This window comes from Poecilia mexicana, unplaced genomic scaffold, assembly GCF_051168715.1.
Source record: "Poecilia mexicana isolate PSO_F unplaced genomic scaffold, ASM5116871v1 scaffold_22, whole genome shotgun sequence".
NCBI classification, from domain to species: Eukaryota; Metazoa; Chordata; class Actinopteri; order Cyprinodontiformes; family Poeciliidae; genus Poecilia; species Poecilia mexicana.
In genome coordinates this window covers 9,006,446-9,025,293 of record NW_028263391.1, presented here as the reverse complement: position 1 = coordinate 9,025,293, position 18,848 = coordinate 9,006,446, and the positions used below count along the sequence as shown (strand labels likewise).

The window sequence follows — 18,848 nt, the reverse complement described above, 5'->3', positions numbered from 1 at the left end:
GCATCCTTAAGATTCATCAAAAATTCCTTAAATGTCATTTCTTTTGATTGAAATAAAACTAATTGACGCATTAAATACGTTTATTACAGGTCTTAAGTTGTAGAGTAGCAGGACTTTAATCGTATATTCTATGATTTTATTTTTCTCGCGGGACTTTAATGTGAAGCAAATGTTGAGGCTACCGCTAACTAGCTGCTAACATACCCTTGCTAGCTAGCTAGCTCAGATGCTTCTATCACGGATAGGTTTATCATGTTCGTCCTCGCTACAGAATTACTTATATTGATGCTAGTCCTACGGTACATACATTCTGTAGGAAAAGCTTGGCACTACAACAATATAAAATACGCAATTTATGTCTTGATACCTAGGTCTTAAATTTAATTGGTCTAGTAGTTTCACTAGAACGGTGTAGATTTGAGTTGGGCATGTATTTCGATACCACACCACTAAATCCAACCATTTGAAAAGTTACTTGGAAAATAAAATCTCTGGTTATTCATGTTCATCCAATCATCTTGGAAAACAAGATTAGACAGAACATAATGATAAAAATGAGATGCGGATACGTTGAGGTGATTTATTTTACAGAGGGCGCCAGAGAGAGAAGGCACAGTTTGGACTTTGGTGTCCTGAATGAAAGACAGACATGTATTTTAAAGAAAAACAAAACTAAATACAGTACACTGAAACTAAGGACAAAAAAAATACATATTTTTATAATCGTTGCAAAAACCGACTTTTTGTCCAGATAGTTTAATTCGAAAACCTACTTGATAACAGCCAATATAGCTACTGCTTGAGTGTTTGATTATTTTCCTTTTATATCACAAACCTCCTGATATTAGGCATATAGGTGGCACCAAACTGAATAACACTTGATTTTTTTTTAAAGATGAATGAGGTGAAAAAGAACAAGATCTTGATGCTTCCATTGGAGTGGTAAACGAATACGACTACCATCTGCTTGGCAGGCTTCCCGAGGAACCTCTGCAGTTCATCTTAGCGCAGTAAAAACAGGTGCTTTTTCCATCGCATTGCCGTGCAGCCAGGTTGGAAGTGTTTCACAGAGGAATGTTGGCGTGCTTCTTCCACGGATTGACCTGCTTCTTGCTGGCCAGCACTTCCAGGTCGCTGCAGATCTTCCTACGGGTGGTCGCGGGCTCGATGATGTCGTCAACGAAACCTAGAGAGAACAGAGTTCAGATGGAGATGTTTGAGGTTTAAACACAACTTGCCGGCGGTAAAGACCGGGTCGTGTTTTGCAGACAGCAGATTTACCTCTTACGGCAGCTGGGAAGGGGTTGGCAAACTTGTCCACGTATTCAGCCTCAGCTTCGGCCTGGTTTTCCTTTCCTCTGAAGATGATCTGAACTGCGCCCTGTGCAAACAGAAAGCAGTGAGTGGGTTCAAGAAATAATTGAAGACAAATGGACAGAGATGATGAACGTGTTTGTACCTTGGCACCCATGACGGCAACTTCGGCCGTTGGCCAAGCATAATTCACATCTCCTCTCAAGTGTTTGGAGCTCATTACATCGTAGGCACCTCCGTAAGCCTGAGAGGGAGACAAAAACAATGCTGAGTCTAAGAATGGCAATTTGGATTATCAACCGGACTGCTTTTATTTTCGTCACCCAGAACTATTCTGTAACAATTCTGGAAACATGCACCTTTCTGGTGATGACAGTTATTTTTGGCACTGTGGCCTCTGCGTAGGCATACAGCAGTTTGGCTCCGTGTCGGATGATGCCGCCATACTCCTGAGCGGTACCTGGTGGGAGTCATCGTTCACAAATTAAAGGGATGTCTGTACATTTAGATGCAAAACCATCATTCACCTCTCCTGTAGGACTAAGCAAACACATCCGGTCCACTTCCAATATAATTTTCCAGAATACCTGGCAGAAAACCCGGAACATCCACAAAAGTGATGATGGGAATGTTGAAGGCGTCACAGAAGCGAACGAAGCGGGCTCCTTTTACCGAGGAGTTGATGTCCAAACAACCTAATGAACAAGACAAATGTATCATAGACTGAAGGATCAAACTTTCAAATCAACTTTCAGCTTTTTCGCTTCACTTTAGCTTACCAGAAGCTACTTTGGGCTGGTTACCCACAATCCCCACAGTGCGGCCATTCATTCTGGCAAAACCCACCACAATGTTTTTGGCGTAGTTGGGCATGATCTCAAAGAAGTCCCTCTCATCTACGATCTGGACAGATGCGTTACGGAAAGCTTTTTAAGTTTGGCATAGCTAACACGTCACGTGTTTACGTGTCGATGTGTGTTTTGTTTGTGCTCGTACCGCGTGGATGATGTCCAACATGTCGTAGGCTTTCGTCGACTCAAACGGGACGATCGTGTCCAGCGACTTCACCAGACGATCGCTGTAAAGAAAGAAACGCATAAAAAGCAACCCCACAGCATTATAATGGCAACTGATGTATCTTGACACCAAAGCCTTAAAATGTCTTAAATTCATTAAAGAAAATGTAAGTTGGCCTTAAATACATTAATCACAGGTCTTAGAAGGACTATTTAATCTCGGATAGAGGTTTAGAGGTTTCGTGTGCCATAAATGAGACCGTTTACCTGGGATCATGGCACTCCCTGATGGGAGCTGGATCCTGATTACTAAGTGGAAGAAAGTTGAAGAACTCCCGTAGGTTCAGCAAAGCCTCAACATCGTTCTCAAACGCACGATGAGCCACACCTGACAATAGAAAACAACACAAAGGGAACACTTTTAGACGCTTCTGAGGCATTCAAAAATATGATCACGATCCGTGAGAACGTTATCTAAGGGACCGACCAGAAACGGTGGTGTGAGTTTTGGCTCCGCCCAGCTCCTCCTGCGTCACGTCTTCGTTGGTCACAGACTTGACGACATCTGGACCCGTGATGAATAGGTATGACGTATCCTACTCTGACACACACACACACACACACACACACACACACACACACACACACACACACACACACACGCACACACACACACACACACACACACACACATAAAAGGAAACATTCTGGTCAGACAAACTTTAGATGCAGTTTTAGTGTGAATTAAGTAAAAATTAGCAATACATTTATGTCTATGGACCAAATATTGGCTTAATATTATCAATAAAGCAGCGCGCTGTATTATCACTTCATCCCCAAAAGATGAGGTTCATATGCATAATAAATAACCCCAAATTTCTATGGCATTCCTGATGAATGTGTGTAATCTTTCACCAGATCTGGCCTGGGCCTGAGCAGCCTCATACCTTAACCATGAAGGTGAAATCCGTCAGGGCAGGGGAGTACACAGCCCCTCCGGCACAGGGGCCCATGATGAGGGAGATCTGAGGGATGACTCCTGAAGCCAACACATTCCTCTGGGAAAGGAAAACAGCTGATTTTTATCTCTAAGCCACAGGAAAGACGAGGAGGTCCGTCTGCTGCCGAGAACGAGTTCAAAGCTGGACTCCAGAACACGGTGCAAACGGGAAAGGTTTCCAAAGGTAATTTTGAATTTGTCACATTCCATCATTGACTATAAACCAAAAGAAGATGCATTTCTGACGATTAAACACACCAGGAATATATCTGCGTATCCAGCCAGGGACTCCACTCCCTCCTGGATGCGAGCGCCGCCAGAGTCGTTCAGCCCAATTACGGGAGCGCCGATCGTCATGGCCTGATCCATGATCTGAGCACGCAAAGACAACAAAGCTAATGTTACAATGTCGAAGCTGGGAAAATGGTGTTTAATGGACGAATGGACGTTTGGTTACCTTGCAAATTTTCTGCGCGTGAGCTCCGGACAAACTGCCACCGAACACCGTGAAGTCCTGGAACGAGCAAGAGAGGAGCAAATGACGGAGGGTTCCAACAAGACTGGTGCTCCGGCCCAACAATGACCGTCGCCCGTACCTGACTGAACACATAAACCAGCCGGCCGTTGATCCTGCCTCGTCCGGTCACAACGCTGTCGCCGGGAAACTGAAACAGAGAACAAAAGGTTAAAAATGAATCCTTTCTTCATGTGTGTTGCAGCTTTGTGAACGTTACCTTGTTGCCGTCCTGCTCCATGCCAAAGTCGGAGCAGCGGTGTTCCACAAACATGTCCGTCTCCGTGAAGGACTCGGGGTCCAGTAAGAGTTCCACTCGTTCCCTGGCGGTCAGCTTACCCTGCAGCACGAGATGACAATATCAGCACAAATTACCTAAATGTTTTGTCTTTTTTCACCTCAGGTAACAAATGTCTTTACAGTCAAGGAATAGAAAAAAGGAAAACATCCCCACTGCATAATGCTGCCACCCCCATGTTTCACCATGTAGACAGTTTATTCACAGTCCAGATGGGCATTGTTAGTTTTCCACCACACAGCATTATGTATGCAAATTTGCACACACTGTTGACTGGAATGTGATAATATTGTGCAGCTCTGATTTATAATCATATTAAATTAAACACATTACGTCTGGATATCACTTTAGACAGGGTGATAAGCATGCAAACACTAATAATATTGCAATAATTTGCTATGATCATGCATTACAAATATGCTCTATTAACAAGACCAAAAAGGGATTTGAGCTACTTTAGCATTTTTTTAAGTGTAAGCCGTAACGTAACCACTGAATCCAAAATGCCAAATATCATAATCTCAAAACGTCTATTTGTAAGTGACTCAGACAGGGAGGATGGAAAATGATCCTTTGGTGTGTGTTTGCTGACTTTACCCTTTTGTGTTGTGCATCTATTCTCTTCTGACCTCCCCCGATTAACGCCGCCTTCCGTTTCTGCTCGATCCTCTCCTTCACGGACAGGTGGCTAACCGAGTACCAGCGACAGTCCGGCTGGAGAGGGATCTGTGGTGAGGATGCCGCTGCTGCTGCGCCATACTTTATCTGCGCTAAACTCCTCAAGGAGACCCTCAATCCCCTAAACAGCTCACAACTGCTACGAGCCACAGTGAAGGCCGCCATCATGCCTGTGCGTGGTCTGTGATGACAGCAGGAGCAAGAGGGAGAGACAGCCACTTCAGCCAATGGCGTACTGAGGGGTGGGTTCCGACAGCCAATCAGAAAGCGCAATGTCCCAGCTGTCGTGAATGGGCGGGAATATACCAAGGAAAACTTTGGAAAACCGTTTCCGTGAAAGCAGGAGTCTATGAAATAAATATTTAGGCAGAAATTATCTAAACAGATGTATAAAAACGTCAGAGAAACAGTTTATTTGTAAACAGTTGTTTATTATTTACTTATAAATATTTGATATTTATTAGTAAATATTAATTATGGTTCATTAATCTTCATAAAATGTAAATATTTTGAAGTCACAAGTGACTTGTGACAGTGAATTTGTCACTTAAGAACAGTGGAGTCAAAGTAAAATCTGTTTTACTACAATTTCAAGGTCAGTTTATGTTTTGGTTGTTTCTCAAACTCATTGGAGTTTCTCATCAAAAACTACTCACTAAAAAAAACAAACGTTTAAATTTCTTATAAAATTTGTTTTTGATTTTTTTAAGTTCTTTTAGAATTTCTCAATTATGATTTATACTTTATTATCTGAAATCTAATCTCAACATTTCATCTGTTAAAAACAGCCTAATTTCTTCTTTCCCTTAATATGTATGTATAAATTTTATTTCGATATATTACTTGGGCGCTATGAAATCCAAACGAACATATGGTTGTAATTTTGACCCTAAAATGTTTTAGAAAAGAAGAAAAGAAAAATGAACGAGCAGAAAGAGGAGATGAGAAAAGCCTTGAGCAAAACGAAAAAAAAAACAAAAAAAAACGTGACTGTAACCAGGGTAACAGCAAGTCTCGCGTGAGGTGCATGCCTATCGAGAGGGGCTGGTGTGAGGGAAAAAGTGGTAAATCAGACGATTGATGCACTTATGATAATACAGCAAATTGGCTTTGGTTAGATCACAGCTCGCCAAGTCTTTTTGAAAAACCTACATCGATTGCAGGGCTTCTGGTTGCAGCTTGCATTTTTCTTCGCTGCGTGACGTATAAGACGGTCCAAGTGGGCAAGTGATACGGTTAAATCTCCGATGGCTATGCTAATGCTAGCTCTTTAGCTTTGTTTACATCTAGTGCGCGCCTGCTGGATAATTTCCGACCGCACAAACTGAGGAATTTAACTTTAGTTCTTCATTTTATCTGACAATCCATGCGAAAAAAATACGTCGGATAGTATGTAGACTCTATGGCTGCTAGTAAGTATATGCTGTTCGAGCATTTTGCTAATTATTAAGCTAACATTAGCTACGTAATGCTAACCTTTTGATCGTGGCTCGTTCGATCATGCGGTTAGATCGTAGCCCATAGGTCTCTTTAGATGTGTATTTTGTTGTGACATATGGTGTAATTCTTCCGACTTTATAATATTACTCAATTATGACCTTAACAAACTTCTCGATTAAAAAGCAACTCCTACACAACAAACCGGGGATGCTAACTTAAGCTAGCCACCTGCTGAGCTAGCTGACGGTATTCGCGTTCAATGAGACGGCTACACAATGTATTGTGTCCGTAATTAATTTATATCTTATTCTGCGTTCACGTGGTGCAGTGGGCGCCTGTTGCAACACCGGGCTGCTTTTATTTTCGTATCCAAGTTGGCTGTCTGTGGATACTCTCCCTCGGACGGTGTTCCCCAAGGAGCTGGGTAGTGCACCGCTATGAATCCCGTGGATGCAACCGCTCTGTATGTGTCTGCCACCCGGGCAGTGCTGCGGTGCGACCCGCTGCAGCCTCAGACCTTCGCAGAGATGTACAAGCAGCTACCCTTCTTCCGACAGTCCCTGTCATGTCTCGTCTGTGGTAAGCATTCTCAATATTTCTAACAGGAAGACATATTTGAAGAATGTATCTTTCTACGGATTGGTTTTATGTAAATAAATAAATAAATAAATAAAAATACAAATTGAAAGCTTTTTAATCGTAATGTTATGGGTAATAATTTGCTGAAATATCTGTGGGCTGCAAGAGTTTCCACTATTTCTCTCGCGCTCATTACTGCGGTCTCCTTAGCAACCAAGGCTGAGATAAGCTCATCCATCCTCTTGACAAGACGGATGACTCTGTTGTTGTGCTTGCTGCATAGCCATGTGGTTTCTGTTCATGCTGTATTTGATCACTACGTTTTGGTGAGGCGGGTTGCGTTTAATCAAAAGCAACACAGAAAAAAAAAGTGAATGACACATCTGACAGATTCTTGTAAATTTTATTTGTGATTTTGTTTTGTATCCAAATCTCAGATAAATGGAAATTGACAGGCAGAGGTCTAATCGCCGCATCTCTGGATTTTGAAGTATTTAATTGGATTTGTTTGGTGAAAAGTTGACACGCTGAAGGGTTGAATGTAGAGTTGTACCGATCAATCGCACCGAGTCAGGTTCTACTGCAGGTTTTTTCCTGTTAAAGGGGAGTTTTTCCTCCCTACTGTTACTACATGGTCGCTGCCACTTGCGAAGTTTCCTCAGAAAGAAAACTTGTATTTATTTATTTATTTAACCAATATAATAATCAACTGAACTTTTGGCTTTCTATGATTTCTCCTTAAAACTAAAAAAATAAGATGTTTTATGCTTTCCGTCACAATCGGCCAATCATTTTGTTGTGGTTTATTTACTGAATGTAGAAAAGAAAAGAAAAAAAAAACATCTGATTTGTAGTTTTTCCAACCCACTGATCAGTCCTCAGTGGATTTCTGTGTAGCTTAATGTGTTGAAAATCTGAATAGGAGTAAACATTGCTCATGTTTTCCTTTTACTTCAGGCAAACTCCTGGAGGACCCCATCTCCCCAACACACCCAGAGTGTCAGCATTACGTCTGCTTGGGCTGCAAAGGCCAGAAGATGAAGATCAGGTCGTCGTGCAACCGCTGCAAGGACTACTCCTGCTTCCAGGAGAACAAGCAGCTCTCTTTACTGGTGCAGTGTTACAGACGGCTCTGCCTCTACATAACTCATTCGCCACTGCTCAAGTCCATCAGCAGCCACGTGGGAGGCTCTCCGGAGGTCATGACCTTGTTGGAGGAGGTGCTTGTGTCGCACAAAGAGGAGGCCGAGCATCCAGGCTTAGCCGAAGAGGATGTGAATCCATCTGCTCCCGAGTCCCTCACGCCCACGGAGGCGCCGCCCGCTCCTGCTGAACTCTCTGCCGTTCCTCAGAGCTCCTCCTCGGAGCCTCCGTGTTTCAATGGACCGCCGGATTGCAACGGACAGGCACTGGAGGACCCGTCTTCCCCCGAGCTGGAAGTGTGTGAGGTGGTAGAGGAGCAGCAGCAGCAGCAGCATCATCTAGGTCTGTCTGTGTCTGAAACCGCCTGCAGCGGTCTAGAACTGGGTCTGAGCACTGGACCTTTAACCCCAACAATAGGCACTGTGTGCTCACTCAGGGAGGGGGAACCTTGTACCAGGGAGCTGGAGGAGGGGGAGGTGTTGCTGCTCAGCGTAGAGGAGGTGCTACAGACGCTGGATCCCCTGCAGCCCGACCGGGACGCTCTTCACACACACCCGGAAAGGACGCACATCGCCACAGACAAAACGCACACTCACATGTACATACAGCTGGACGCAGCCCACAACTACACCCAGATCCACACGGGCAGGACTCACACGGTGGCGCACCACGCCACTCACACGCACCCTTCTTCTTTCGACCCGTCTCCCGCGTCCAAGCCCCAGCAGGCGCGGCCCAACCGGAAGCGCTCGCACTCCGAGAGCGACAGGGAAAAGGTGAACCCCGTCCCCATCACCTCCATCCTCCACGATTCGTCGCCGCAGTCGCACACTCCGACCCCCGCTCACACTCAGCACACGAAGCTACCCATGCCTCCCCTCGCCGTCCCGGCGCACACGTACTCGTCGTTTCCCAACGGCGCGTTCCCCAAGCACAGCCGCCCCGCACAGAACCACAACAAAGGCGCCAGGAAACACGTGGACCCGAGCTCCAAGAAGCCCCACGCCAAGGCCCGCAGCGGCGGAGGCTCCAAGACGAAAGACCGGAGCAAAGACCAGCGGCCGACGTCGGGCTGCGTCTTGCCAGCGCCGCCCGTCAGGCCTCCGTACAAGAAGCCGGTGGAGAAGAAGGGCTGCAAGTGTGGCAGGGCCACTCAGAACCCGTCTGTTTTAACCTGCAGGGGGCAGCGATGTCCCTGTTACTCAAACCGCAAGGTGAGACCACTTGTTCAGGGTGGAGCTGTTTCTGTTTTTAAATCTTTGCAGGGTTTTGTTTATGGAGCCACTGAGATTGCACATCTGTCCAGTTTTACAACAATGCTGTGCTGTTTTTGTGCAAATTATTTGTCTCATCTCCTGCACGATGGGAACCTTTGGTAATAATTCAGCAGCAGTAATCTGTTCTGCTGAACAAATTACTAAATAAATAAGAGTATAATCGAATTATTTTTCTCTGCAATTTAATAAAAAAAAATCTACTCATTATGATGTGGGTTCATTTCACACAGAGTGACATGTTTCACATGTTTGAGTCAATGGTTGTGGTCCACAGCTAATAAAGTTTATATTTATATATATATATATAAGACCAATAGAAATGTTCTGCTTATTTTTGAAGATTTATCAGTTTCCCAGCAGATTGTAAACCCTAGGCACAAAATGTCATAAATAATGTTGAGGAAGCAGGTTTTGCACAAGTTTTTATTTTTATTTTTTTACCTCAAGCATATTAATGAAAAGTTGAGTGGAAGGAAAAACTACAAAATCACTGTTGCTAGACATGGACTGTGGCTGGAGTCAGTGTTTCAAGAGCCACCACACTCGGACGTCGACGATGGCCACAGCTGTCGCATTACTTCTGTGATGTGACAGAACGACTATTTTAGTAATCGCTTCTTCTATCAGTTGGTCGAATGATTAATCGGATAAAACAATTGCCACATTCTGCAGGTTTTAAGCCCTTTTTATAGTCTATTAGAAGTAAGATGCAAATAAACAAATAATTCAGCTCATTTTTAAAATGGCAGAATAAACATTTTATTACCAAATATGCACTAATATAGTGATCTTTATCTGATTAATAAATCCATTGCAAAAGAAGCGTAATAGGATACATTTGACTAAGGATTTTTATTATTTACTGCTCTGTGTATGTTGTTCTTCAGCAAATGGCCATTTTTTAGTGTGTGTGGATATAGATTATAGAGTCTGTATTGTCGCTAATCCCAGCTAAGATTAATTGTTTACTAAATTAGTTGACTATTATTTCAACAATCAAGTAATAACGATTAATCGTTTGAGCCCTAGAACCAGAGACATCATCACAGTATCATTGAAAAAGGACTCGGCTGCTGCTCAGTGGTCCAAAGTCCTGTTGTCAGACGAAAGCCGCTTTTGCATTTCATTTGGGAATAAATTTTGAGAACATCCAGAATCAGTGCGTCCATCTAGTATTACATTTCAGAGCACTTCACGCTTCCCTCTACTGACTGACAGCTTTATGGAGCTGCTGAGTTGGCACCTGCCTGCCCCACACTGCAAAAGGTGCCAAAAGCTGGTTCAGTGACCACGGTGTTACTGTGACTGACCAGCGTACTCGCTTCACCTGAACCGCATACACGCTCTTTGGAGTATTTGTGGAGGATAGAATTAGAGACGCCAGAGCCAACAATGGCTGGGGAATGCTACAAGCTAATGGCTTCATTTCATTCCACATTGTTGCTGTAATTCAACCGAGATAGTGCCCGTGCAGATGTTGTATAGTACATGTATCTTTCGGCAAAATTACATCTGTGTTAAAAAAAATATATATATATTTTATTACTGTAGTATATTGCGTTTTCATTAGCGATAACTCAGCATTACTAAAAATAAATTATCAAAGCATATCGCTCTGTGTGGAATGAAACTACCCATTATATGACTTTAATTTCTTTTAACTGAAACACTGAAATTAACGTGTTGATATTCACTGATGTGTAACAGCGGCGTTTATCTTCAATAATCAGTCGATGTACGAAGTTGAGTAGTTTCCGTGCAGCGCTCGTGCGTTCTGTCCGAGTTGCGTCATCTCTCTCGTCTTCCCCAGGCGTGCTTGGACTGCATCTGCCGGGGCTGCCAGAACTCCTACATGGCCAACGGCGAGAAGAAACTGGAGGCCTTCGCCGTGCCCGAGAAGGCCCTGGAGCAGACGCGGCTCACCCTCGGCATCAACCTGACCAGCATCACGGCGGCCGCGGCTCTCCGCAACCCGGCGACCACCAGCATCCGCGGCAACACCCTCCTCAACGTCGCCACGGCGACAGGGACTCCCGTGACCACCGCCTTTCTGTCCGCCAGCCCGCCGCAGGATGCTAACTTTGACGACAGCTTGGAGCTGCTGATTGGCTGATAGGCAGAAAATCGGGGAAAAACAAAAAACGACGACACAGCGTGGTGCTGATTGAATGTGACGGCTGATTATCCATCTGTTACCGCCGGCTCCCCCTTCCTTCTTACGGAGGACTCGACTCATGGCAGCTATGTGTCTGTCCTGTTCTGTAACCTGCTGGTTTTCTGTACTGGAAAACGCTGACTAGTGAGATTAGCATGGGTGTGCCAAAGCCTCCTGTATCGTGCCTGTGCACTGGTGTGTATTGTTGCCAGTCTGTAGGTATATACTCTATTCCAAGGATGTTCTGTTCTTCAAAGGTGCTTTTTTTTCAGCTTATAGACCACAGATTTACTGTAAGAGGCAATAGAAACCCATTCCAAGTTTTGTTCATTTGCACACACATATGTGCAGATTTTTACTTTTTTTTTTTTTAAATAAATTTGTCTGTCAGTAGCATAACTTTTTTTTATTAAGATTTCATCTTCACCATTCTGAGTGTTATTCCTAAAACTATGAAATGTGTCATGTTATCAGGACCCCTTCCTAATCCCTAACCCTGTACACGAGCAAACTTTAATTTTGAAATCAGACTAAGCGTTACCCAAGACACCCTGTCTAAATGCTCTCAGCTGTTTGGGAGTTTGTTTTAAACGGCAAGCTTTTTACTTTTAATGAGGTCATTCTGAGGCACTTGCCCCGTGTTGGAGGCGAACAGTGGATTTTCATCGTCATAGCAATAGGAACGCCCAATGGGGAGGCTCGCTGCTCCTGTCCGGTTAGTTGTGACTGCAATAGTCAGTCCTCAAAAACTAACAAACTTGTACATGACTGTATGTGTATAGAGGTAAACTGAAGCCATAGTTTTATCAGAGTTTCCTTTTAAAAAAAAAAAATAAAAATATTCCCCTGCTTCCCCAACACACTCACACACGTAAAGTCCTGATTAATCAGAGATTATACCAGATTTATTTTTGATACTTTTGGAGGTTTGGTATCCGAGTGTTTTGGTTATATCACAAAGAAACGTTTGACGAGGCTGTGTGTTGTCTGTGTTTGTGTTTACCTTCTCAGCTGTAACTCCAACATGTCCGTCAGTCCAGCATTGTTGACCAAAAGAAGAAAAAAAAACCCCAACTGAACAGAGAGAAAACACAACTTCTCTATTCATGGACCAGGAAAAGTAGCAAGTGGACTTTAAGTTTGATCAGCAGACGTGTCCTATCTTCCTGTGTATGTGTGTGTGTGTGGGTTTCAAAGATGTATTTGTTTTGGGCATTACTTGAACCCTTAATTTTGTTTTTTCTATCTCCTTTTTTTTTGTAATGTAAAAGTCTTGTTTGAGGAGTGACAGTTATTTGCTGAAACATTCACTGCCATATTATGGAGACGTGTAACAACATGAATTAAAAGATAGTTTTTTACTTTTTCAGCTTTGTGTCTTATTGTGTGGACAGATGTTATTAAGGGAGGAGTTTTAGTCGCTTAGATTCAAGCCATAGCTTTTGTCTACATACATTCGTCTTAGAAAAGTTTCATTTTGGGCTTGTACTCATGGTTTTAGATGCATTTTCAGTCCACCCTAAAAAAAGAACTGCAAAGTATCGACTGACTCTGATGAATATAACTATTAAAAAAATAATAAGTATGACCAACTGAGAATTGAGATTTGTAGTTCAAAATGGTTTATAATAAAATCAGGAATATGATATTTGCTGAGAAAAATAGACCCAGAGTACATTAAGCTCAACGTAATATCTACAACTTTTACTTCTTTTTACACCCTGAGAAAAAAGCATCTCAATTAAATCCATTTATCAGTACGAATACATTTGTAAACAATACCATACATGAGAAAACCGAGTTTGTGTCCATCGCTGGGGAACGTTGAAGAATTACACAGTGACGTCCATTTGGTCAGTTCTCTCGACAGAGAGCAATCCCAATGTTTGCAATTCAGTTTCTCCGACTTAACCCACGTGCGTTCTTGTTTCCAGCCACTGCTACATACGATCTGTGCTCACAAATCACTGCTGGAATATATGCACAGCATAAACGGCTCATCTTCGCTTCTTTTTGAGCGGCGGTGCATTCAGAGTTTCCCTCTGCAGCTCAGAGCGATCCCGGCTCCACTCTCCATAAGAAGATCTTCTCGTCTAACAGTCCCGGTTCTTCACACGGCGACGGACGCAGTCTACTGACGACGGTTAACGCCTCGGTTAACGCCGTTAGTCCACCAGGAAAGCCCCAAAGTAGCTCGCCCTCCCGTCCATCTCCATGGCGCTGGCGTTGCTGACGGTGACGAAAAGGCGGTCGGCCGGCTGCAGGAAAGCGGTGCCGGCCTGATGCAGGGAGAAGAGGCCTGGCTCCTGACCCCGAGGCCAGCACACGCTCCGGGACGATTTCATCAGCAGGATGGGTCCTGTGTAGGAACTCATCTGCGGGGGATTTAAACGACAATTTAAACGTCACGGCTACCGCGCCGGTATTTTGTCATCTACTGATACGAAAGCTGAACCTTTTTATAAATGTACTGGACGAGTTCTGCTCCCTCGTCGTCTGCTGCTTCCCCGTCCGTCTCCCCCACAGACGGGAGCCTAAAGTAGGTCTGGGCGTAGACGTAGTACAGGCCTGCACTTGGTACGAGCAGCTCCCCTCCTTTGAGCTCCATGTTCTGCAGGAAGGACAGACCCCTCTGGCCCTCCCAAGCTCGGACGCGCTCGCCAGAGTACCCCCTGCTGCTCCGCGGGCCTGCAACAGCACCAACCACGGTTATTTGGAGGCCCGTCCCCGTCATCGCAGATCATTTGGGACTGCAAGAGCCAGCGTTAAGTGTAAACAGTCACCAATGGAGAAAAAGTACAAAGCGAATTGCAAAGACTTGTTCACAGAGTACACAATGTTACCAGATGTGCCCACAGACCAGTGTGCATCTTTAAAGAAATCATTGAACTGACATAGGAACAAAGATGTCATCGGTTATAACGCTGCCAATAGTTAAAAGCATAGCAACATCTGAAGACAAGCCAGACTGAGAAGTTGTGTCTCGCATGTTATTGTCATCAAAAATTTAAATATAAAACAAACGGATCGTTTAAAATCTGGAGTCGTGTGTAGAAATTTTAAGGGCTTTGAAAATGACTTGTCTTACCATCAATCCTACCATATACAGGCAACGATGTCATGAGTGTACTTTGATAGCAAAATGTGTGATATGGAGTGGGATTTGTTTTCTTGGCATTTTGAAAAGCAGCCTGTTTTGATTTGTTTGTACCGAGGCTTCATGTTTGGACACATTTAATGACTTTGTTCAATTTCAAGGTAATCTAAGAACACCCCGTATTCTGAATGTGTTTCGTAAAACATATGTACTTTTTAAAATGTATTACACTTCAAAGATTTCAACATATACTTTACCCTTCCCAGAAACGCAAAAAAGAGCTACACAGTAAAGTAGCTTTCTGTTATACACTAAGCATCCCATGAATATAGCTTTAAGCTTTACCTTTAATCTGAAATTTAATAAATATGCAAACATTAATAATACAAAAAATAATAAATAATTAAAGGAGAATTCAATTAGGTTTCTAAATGTATATTTCAATACTTTTTGCATGTAGTTCAATGAAAAGAGGCTGAAGTGACTGGTTTTTGCCCCGTGACTTCAAGGTTTTTCAGAATAACACTCCCAATCAATAAAAAAAAAAGTCACATTGTGTTATTGTTTAAATTCTTTGCAATGACATCCAGCCACTCACAAAAACAACATTAGCTCATGTCATGCTTTTATTGTCTTAAACACATCAAAAGTAAAACTCAGCGCCACACAAACCGGAGGACTTACTTTACCCCAAAAGGGGGCGTGAATGTTGTGCAAGGCAAAGCACGGGAGATGTCTTGAATCCATTATGTATTCTAACAGTTAGCACATATGAGCGAAAGAAAGGAAAATAAATATCGTGTGAACTTAAAAAGCGGAGTGTCAGCGCCGAGACATGAAAGAGTTCAAGTCGTCAGCTGCTGTGCATGGAAGGAGGAAGGTTTTGCGTTGCGTTTGTCAGACAGTGATTTTACATGATTTACGATGAGTGACAGTTTGAGGTGATATGTGATAGAGCTCAGATCATCTCAAACTTGGTTTCTTGAACATGTCAATGTGTTCACTGAATACCGCGATCCTCCGCAGTCACTAGATCTCAACTTAACAGTTCACTTATGCAAAAAAAAAAAAAAAAACTTCATGCATTCATGCATTATTTTTTTCATGTGCCAGACAAATAAGAAGGCTGAATTCTAGCGTAACATTTTCTAAAAATCACAACATTTTTCTGGTGTTTCGAACAGGAGCTGCAGGTCCTGACAGACCCAGGTATGAGGAGGTAACCGAGTCCGAGCACCTCGGATTGCCCGGAGGCCAATTCCTCACCTTTTGCCCTGGAAAGGAAGGCTGAGCATTGTCAAGATTTGCACCGAAAAAAGAAGCCTCTCTTACAAACTTGCACTTGTGCTTTCAATGACTCAATTTGTGCTAAATGATTTTGCCTGAAGCCACAATAAACTGAATCTCACCTTCTGGTGCTGCTGGAGCCTTTGACGACGAGGCAACGCCAGTCACATGGGCAGCGACTTTAGGAAGAGGGACCCCACGGACCCCAGGGCCCAAGATAGGCAGCACTCCCGTCAACTTATCTGTAGGAAACCCAAACAGACAGAAACAAAACACTCACCACAGGGCGTTTTTAGTGGGAAAAGTCACACACAAGCCTGTTATTAGTCAATGGGGGGATTGTTCTTACTTCTCATGGCAGTGGATATCTCCCTCTGGAATCTGTCAGCAATCTTCTGCAGGGAAAACAGAGAAAGGCAGAGGAAAGAGCAAATGAATTGGCCAACAAGTTATCTATTATGCCAAACACAATGGCATTTTTAACTAACGAAGTCACATTCGGTATCTAGTAATTCACCAGAACTGATAAGGATCCCGCAGTCATCTGCGCAGTTGATAGAACGTGTCAGATTATGGTGTAAATATTGGCTGTTCCGAAAAGAAACAGTAAAATGAATATCTTCAATTGGGTTTATAACATTCAGCGACAGACATTTTCCCAACATTTTCCCTTTTAAAGATGCAAAATGAGAGTAAAAGAAAAAAAAATAGAGCTATAAATGGTTAGGAATGTTGGCAAAATAGTTTAAACAAAAAAAAAAAAAGAAAAAAAAAGTCAAACCTTCTCGATGTGGTAGTGGAGCTGCTGTGTGACCTGCCAACAGGGATCACTGCTTTTCCTGCCCTCGACTGCTGGGTCCTGGAACTCTGACTGCAGCTTCACATTTGTCAGACAGGATACGCTGCTCCGGGAGAAACTGTCCTGCATCTGGCAATTTAAAATAACTCAGTTAATGAAACTAAAAACAAAAATTTTTTAAAGTGTGTGTAGGGGGTGTGTGTGTGTGTGTGTGTTGAGAAACATGTTTAGCCACATTATTACTCAGAGCGAAGTGACAGAACGCTAACAAGGCTGAGTATACCAGCAAGGGTACACACTGCAGCTCTTAAGCGATTTACAGTGCTGGGCAAAAGTATTTTTTTATATTTAGTCATGTGCAATAAATAATTATTAAGATCCAAATCTTCCACATTTCTTTCATAAATTATATATATATATATATATATATATATATATATATATATATATATATATATATATATATATATATATATATTTATTTTATTTTTTTTTTTAAGAGTGGTATCCAATTTTCCGTGCCCAGTTTTACCATAATAACCTAAAATGAAATCCATCACAACCGATTTCTTTCAGAAGTCACAGTAAATGCAGTCAAGTTGCATTTCATTTATCCTCTGTATAAACGTATTTGTTAGTCATTGTTGTCATGAAGAAGGGAACACAGCAGGAACAAGGCAGACGGCTCAGGGATAAAGTTGTGAAGAAGCTTAAAAGAGGGATGATAATCATTCATTCCCAAAGTTTTCAGGTCTAACACCAAAAGGGGGAACATTTCAAAGGGTTTTTTTTCCCCCAGTGGTTTCTTATGCATGCATTATAGTAACTTACTAATAAAAGTAAATGCGCCACATCAAACTGGCTGCCATTTTTAGACGCAACCAGCCAAACACGTTAAGCATCCCGTAAACAAAAAAAAACAAAAACGTAATTAACTCATAAGTGGTCCCAGGTGTGATCGATGAGAGGCGGGATTTTATTACCAATTCCAGCCAATGAGGGCCCAGAGCAGGAGCCGTCGGACTTTACAAGCAGCCTTTCAACACTTGTCACAAGCGCTACACTGACCTATTCAAGCTTGCGATACGTGTTGCTTTTGTGTGCCACAGCCCATTCAATGCGAACAAATCCCATTTCCTCCCATTGTTTCAGGTTATATACTCGCCCTAGTGTCTCCTTTTTTATTATCCGGTGTTGAGCAGAAACTCCCACAGGATTGTGTGGAACCTAAACACGTCGCCACAATCCTTAACGGTGAATAAAGTCATTCTGGTGAGTTGTTTTTTTTTTTTAATGGGATAACGTAGTACGCGTCATGTCTGTTTGCAAAGTGACGTTTTTAAATCAGCTTGATAACCAACGGGATACGTACGTGCCCGTATTGATACGTCTATGCCAAAAGTTCGCCCTTTTAATGCAGCCATTAAACGTAGCAGAAGAAGCTGGTGCACTGCCTCGAAACACAACGCAGCCAAACGCGTGTCTTACCGTGTTCAGGACTTTGTGGAAGTACATGAAGCTTATGGCCACCGCGACCGTCTGCAGAAGGATAGCTGCGAGTATTGTGAGGCCAAGGCACTGGAGGGAGATAGAGATGGCCATATCGCAGAGCGCGGAGACACCTTGAAGTCCGGCGAAGTAGGAAATCACCTCCAGCCGCTGCACGGCAAGTTTGATCAAACACCTCTGCGTTTTTGCTGGGAAGCATGAGGGTGGGAGGAACAGTGCAACAGAGTCTGGAGGTGGAGCAGAGAGAGAGGACGCTTGAAGAGTTTCAGCTTCCTCAAGATGTCACTGTTATTGAACATATCCAAGCTTGGAGCGTTTAACGCTGCTGCGTTTCAAGGTCCAGGCGGTGTTGGAAATTGGAACGATTTGCATCATGAAGCAATACAGCAAACGACATCAATACAGTCCCCGTATTGGGGTTGTTTCCTGTAGAAAACACTAAGGAAAGCAATTTCGTATGTTTCGATAGAGATTGTCATTTACCAGATTAATCTGTAGGTACACAAAAAAATTTGTAATTCAATTGAAAAGTGAATAATAATTAGGGTTTTTAAAACAATTTTGAGATTTCTGAAAAGTATGTCCATATATTAGTATGTTTCATTAGCTGGGGCTCTTTATGCATAATTTACTGCATCAATGCGGCGTGGCATAGAAGGTGATCAGTCTGATTCTTTTTAGGGTTCAGGTCAGATTAGTACACTGGCCGGTTAAGTACAGTCAAAGCGAATTGCTCTTCTAG

At 43.0% G+C, this 18,848-nt stretch overlaps 3 protein-coding genes across 3 annotated transcripts; 1 reads left to right on the top strand and 2 right to left on the bottom strand.

Moving 5' to 3' along the window:
• Positions 1-566: 566 nt before the first annotated feature.
• pccb (propionyl-CoA carboxylase subunit beta) lies at positions 567-5,028 on the bottom strand. Its single transcript, XM_014979453.2, has 15 exons — positions 4,740-5,028; positions 4,065-4,184; positions 3,927-3,995; positions 3,788-3,844; positions 3,589-3,702; positions 3,278-3,388; positions 2,818-2,926; positions 2,598-2,718; positions 2,311-2,392; positions 2,094-2,217; positions 1,902-2,009; positions 1,674-1,774; positions 1,460-1,558; positions 1,282-1,381; positions 567-1,186 (listed from the first exon to the last, which is right to left on the bottom strand). Exons 1-15 carry the CDS (start codon positions 4,986-4,988, stop codon positions 1,065-1,067), a joined length of 1,686 nt encoding a protein of 561 aa, XP_014834939.1. The 5' UTR covers positions 4,989-5,028; the 3' UTR covers positions 567-1,064.
• A 429-nt stretch (positions 5,029-5,457) lies between these two features.
• msl2a (MSL complex subunit 2a) lies at positions 5,458-12,783 on the top strand. The gene is made up of 3 exons (XM_014979275.2): positions 5,458-6,839; positions 7,797-9,196; positions 11,070-12,783. The coding sequence occupies exons 1-3, from the start codon at positions 6,698-6,700 to the stop codon at positions 11,370-11,372; spliced, it is 1,845 nt and encodes a 614-aa protein (XP_014834761.2). The 5' UTR covers positions 5,458-6,697; the 3' UTR covers positions 11,373-12,783.
• A 230-nt stretch (positions 12,784-13,013) lies between these two features.
• Positions 13,014-18,696, bottom strand: LOC106912519 (TNF superfamily member 10). The gene is made up of 6 exons (XM_014979366.2): positions 18,086-18,696; positions 16,580-16,726; positions 16,148-16,193; positions 15,921-16,040; positions 13,870-14,102; positions 13,014-13,789 (listed from the first exon to the last, which is right to left on the bottom strand). The coding sequence occupies exons 1-6, from the start codon at positions 18,197-18,199 to the stop codon at positions 13,580-13,582; spliced, it is 870 nt and encodes a 289-aa protein (XP_014834852.2). The 5' UTR covers positions 18,200-18,696; the 3' UTR covers positions 13,014-13,579.
• Between the last annotated feature and the right edge of the window lie 152 nt (positions 18,697-18,848).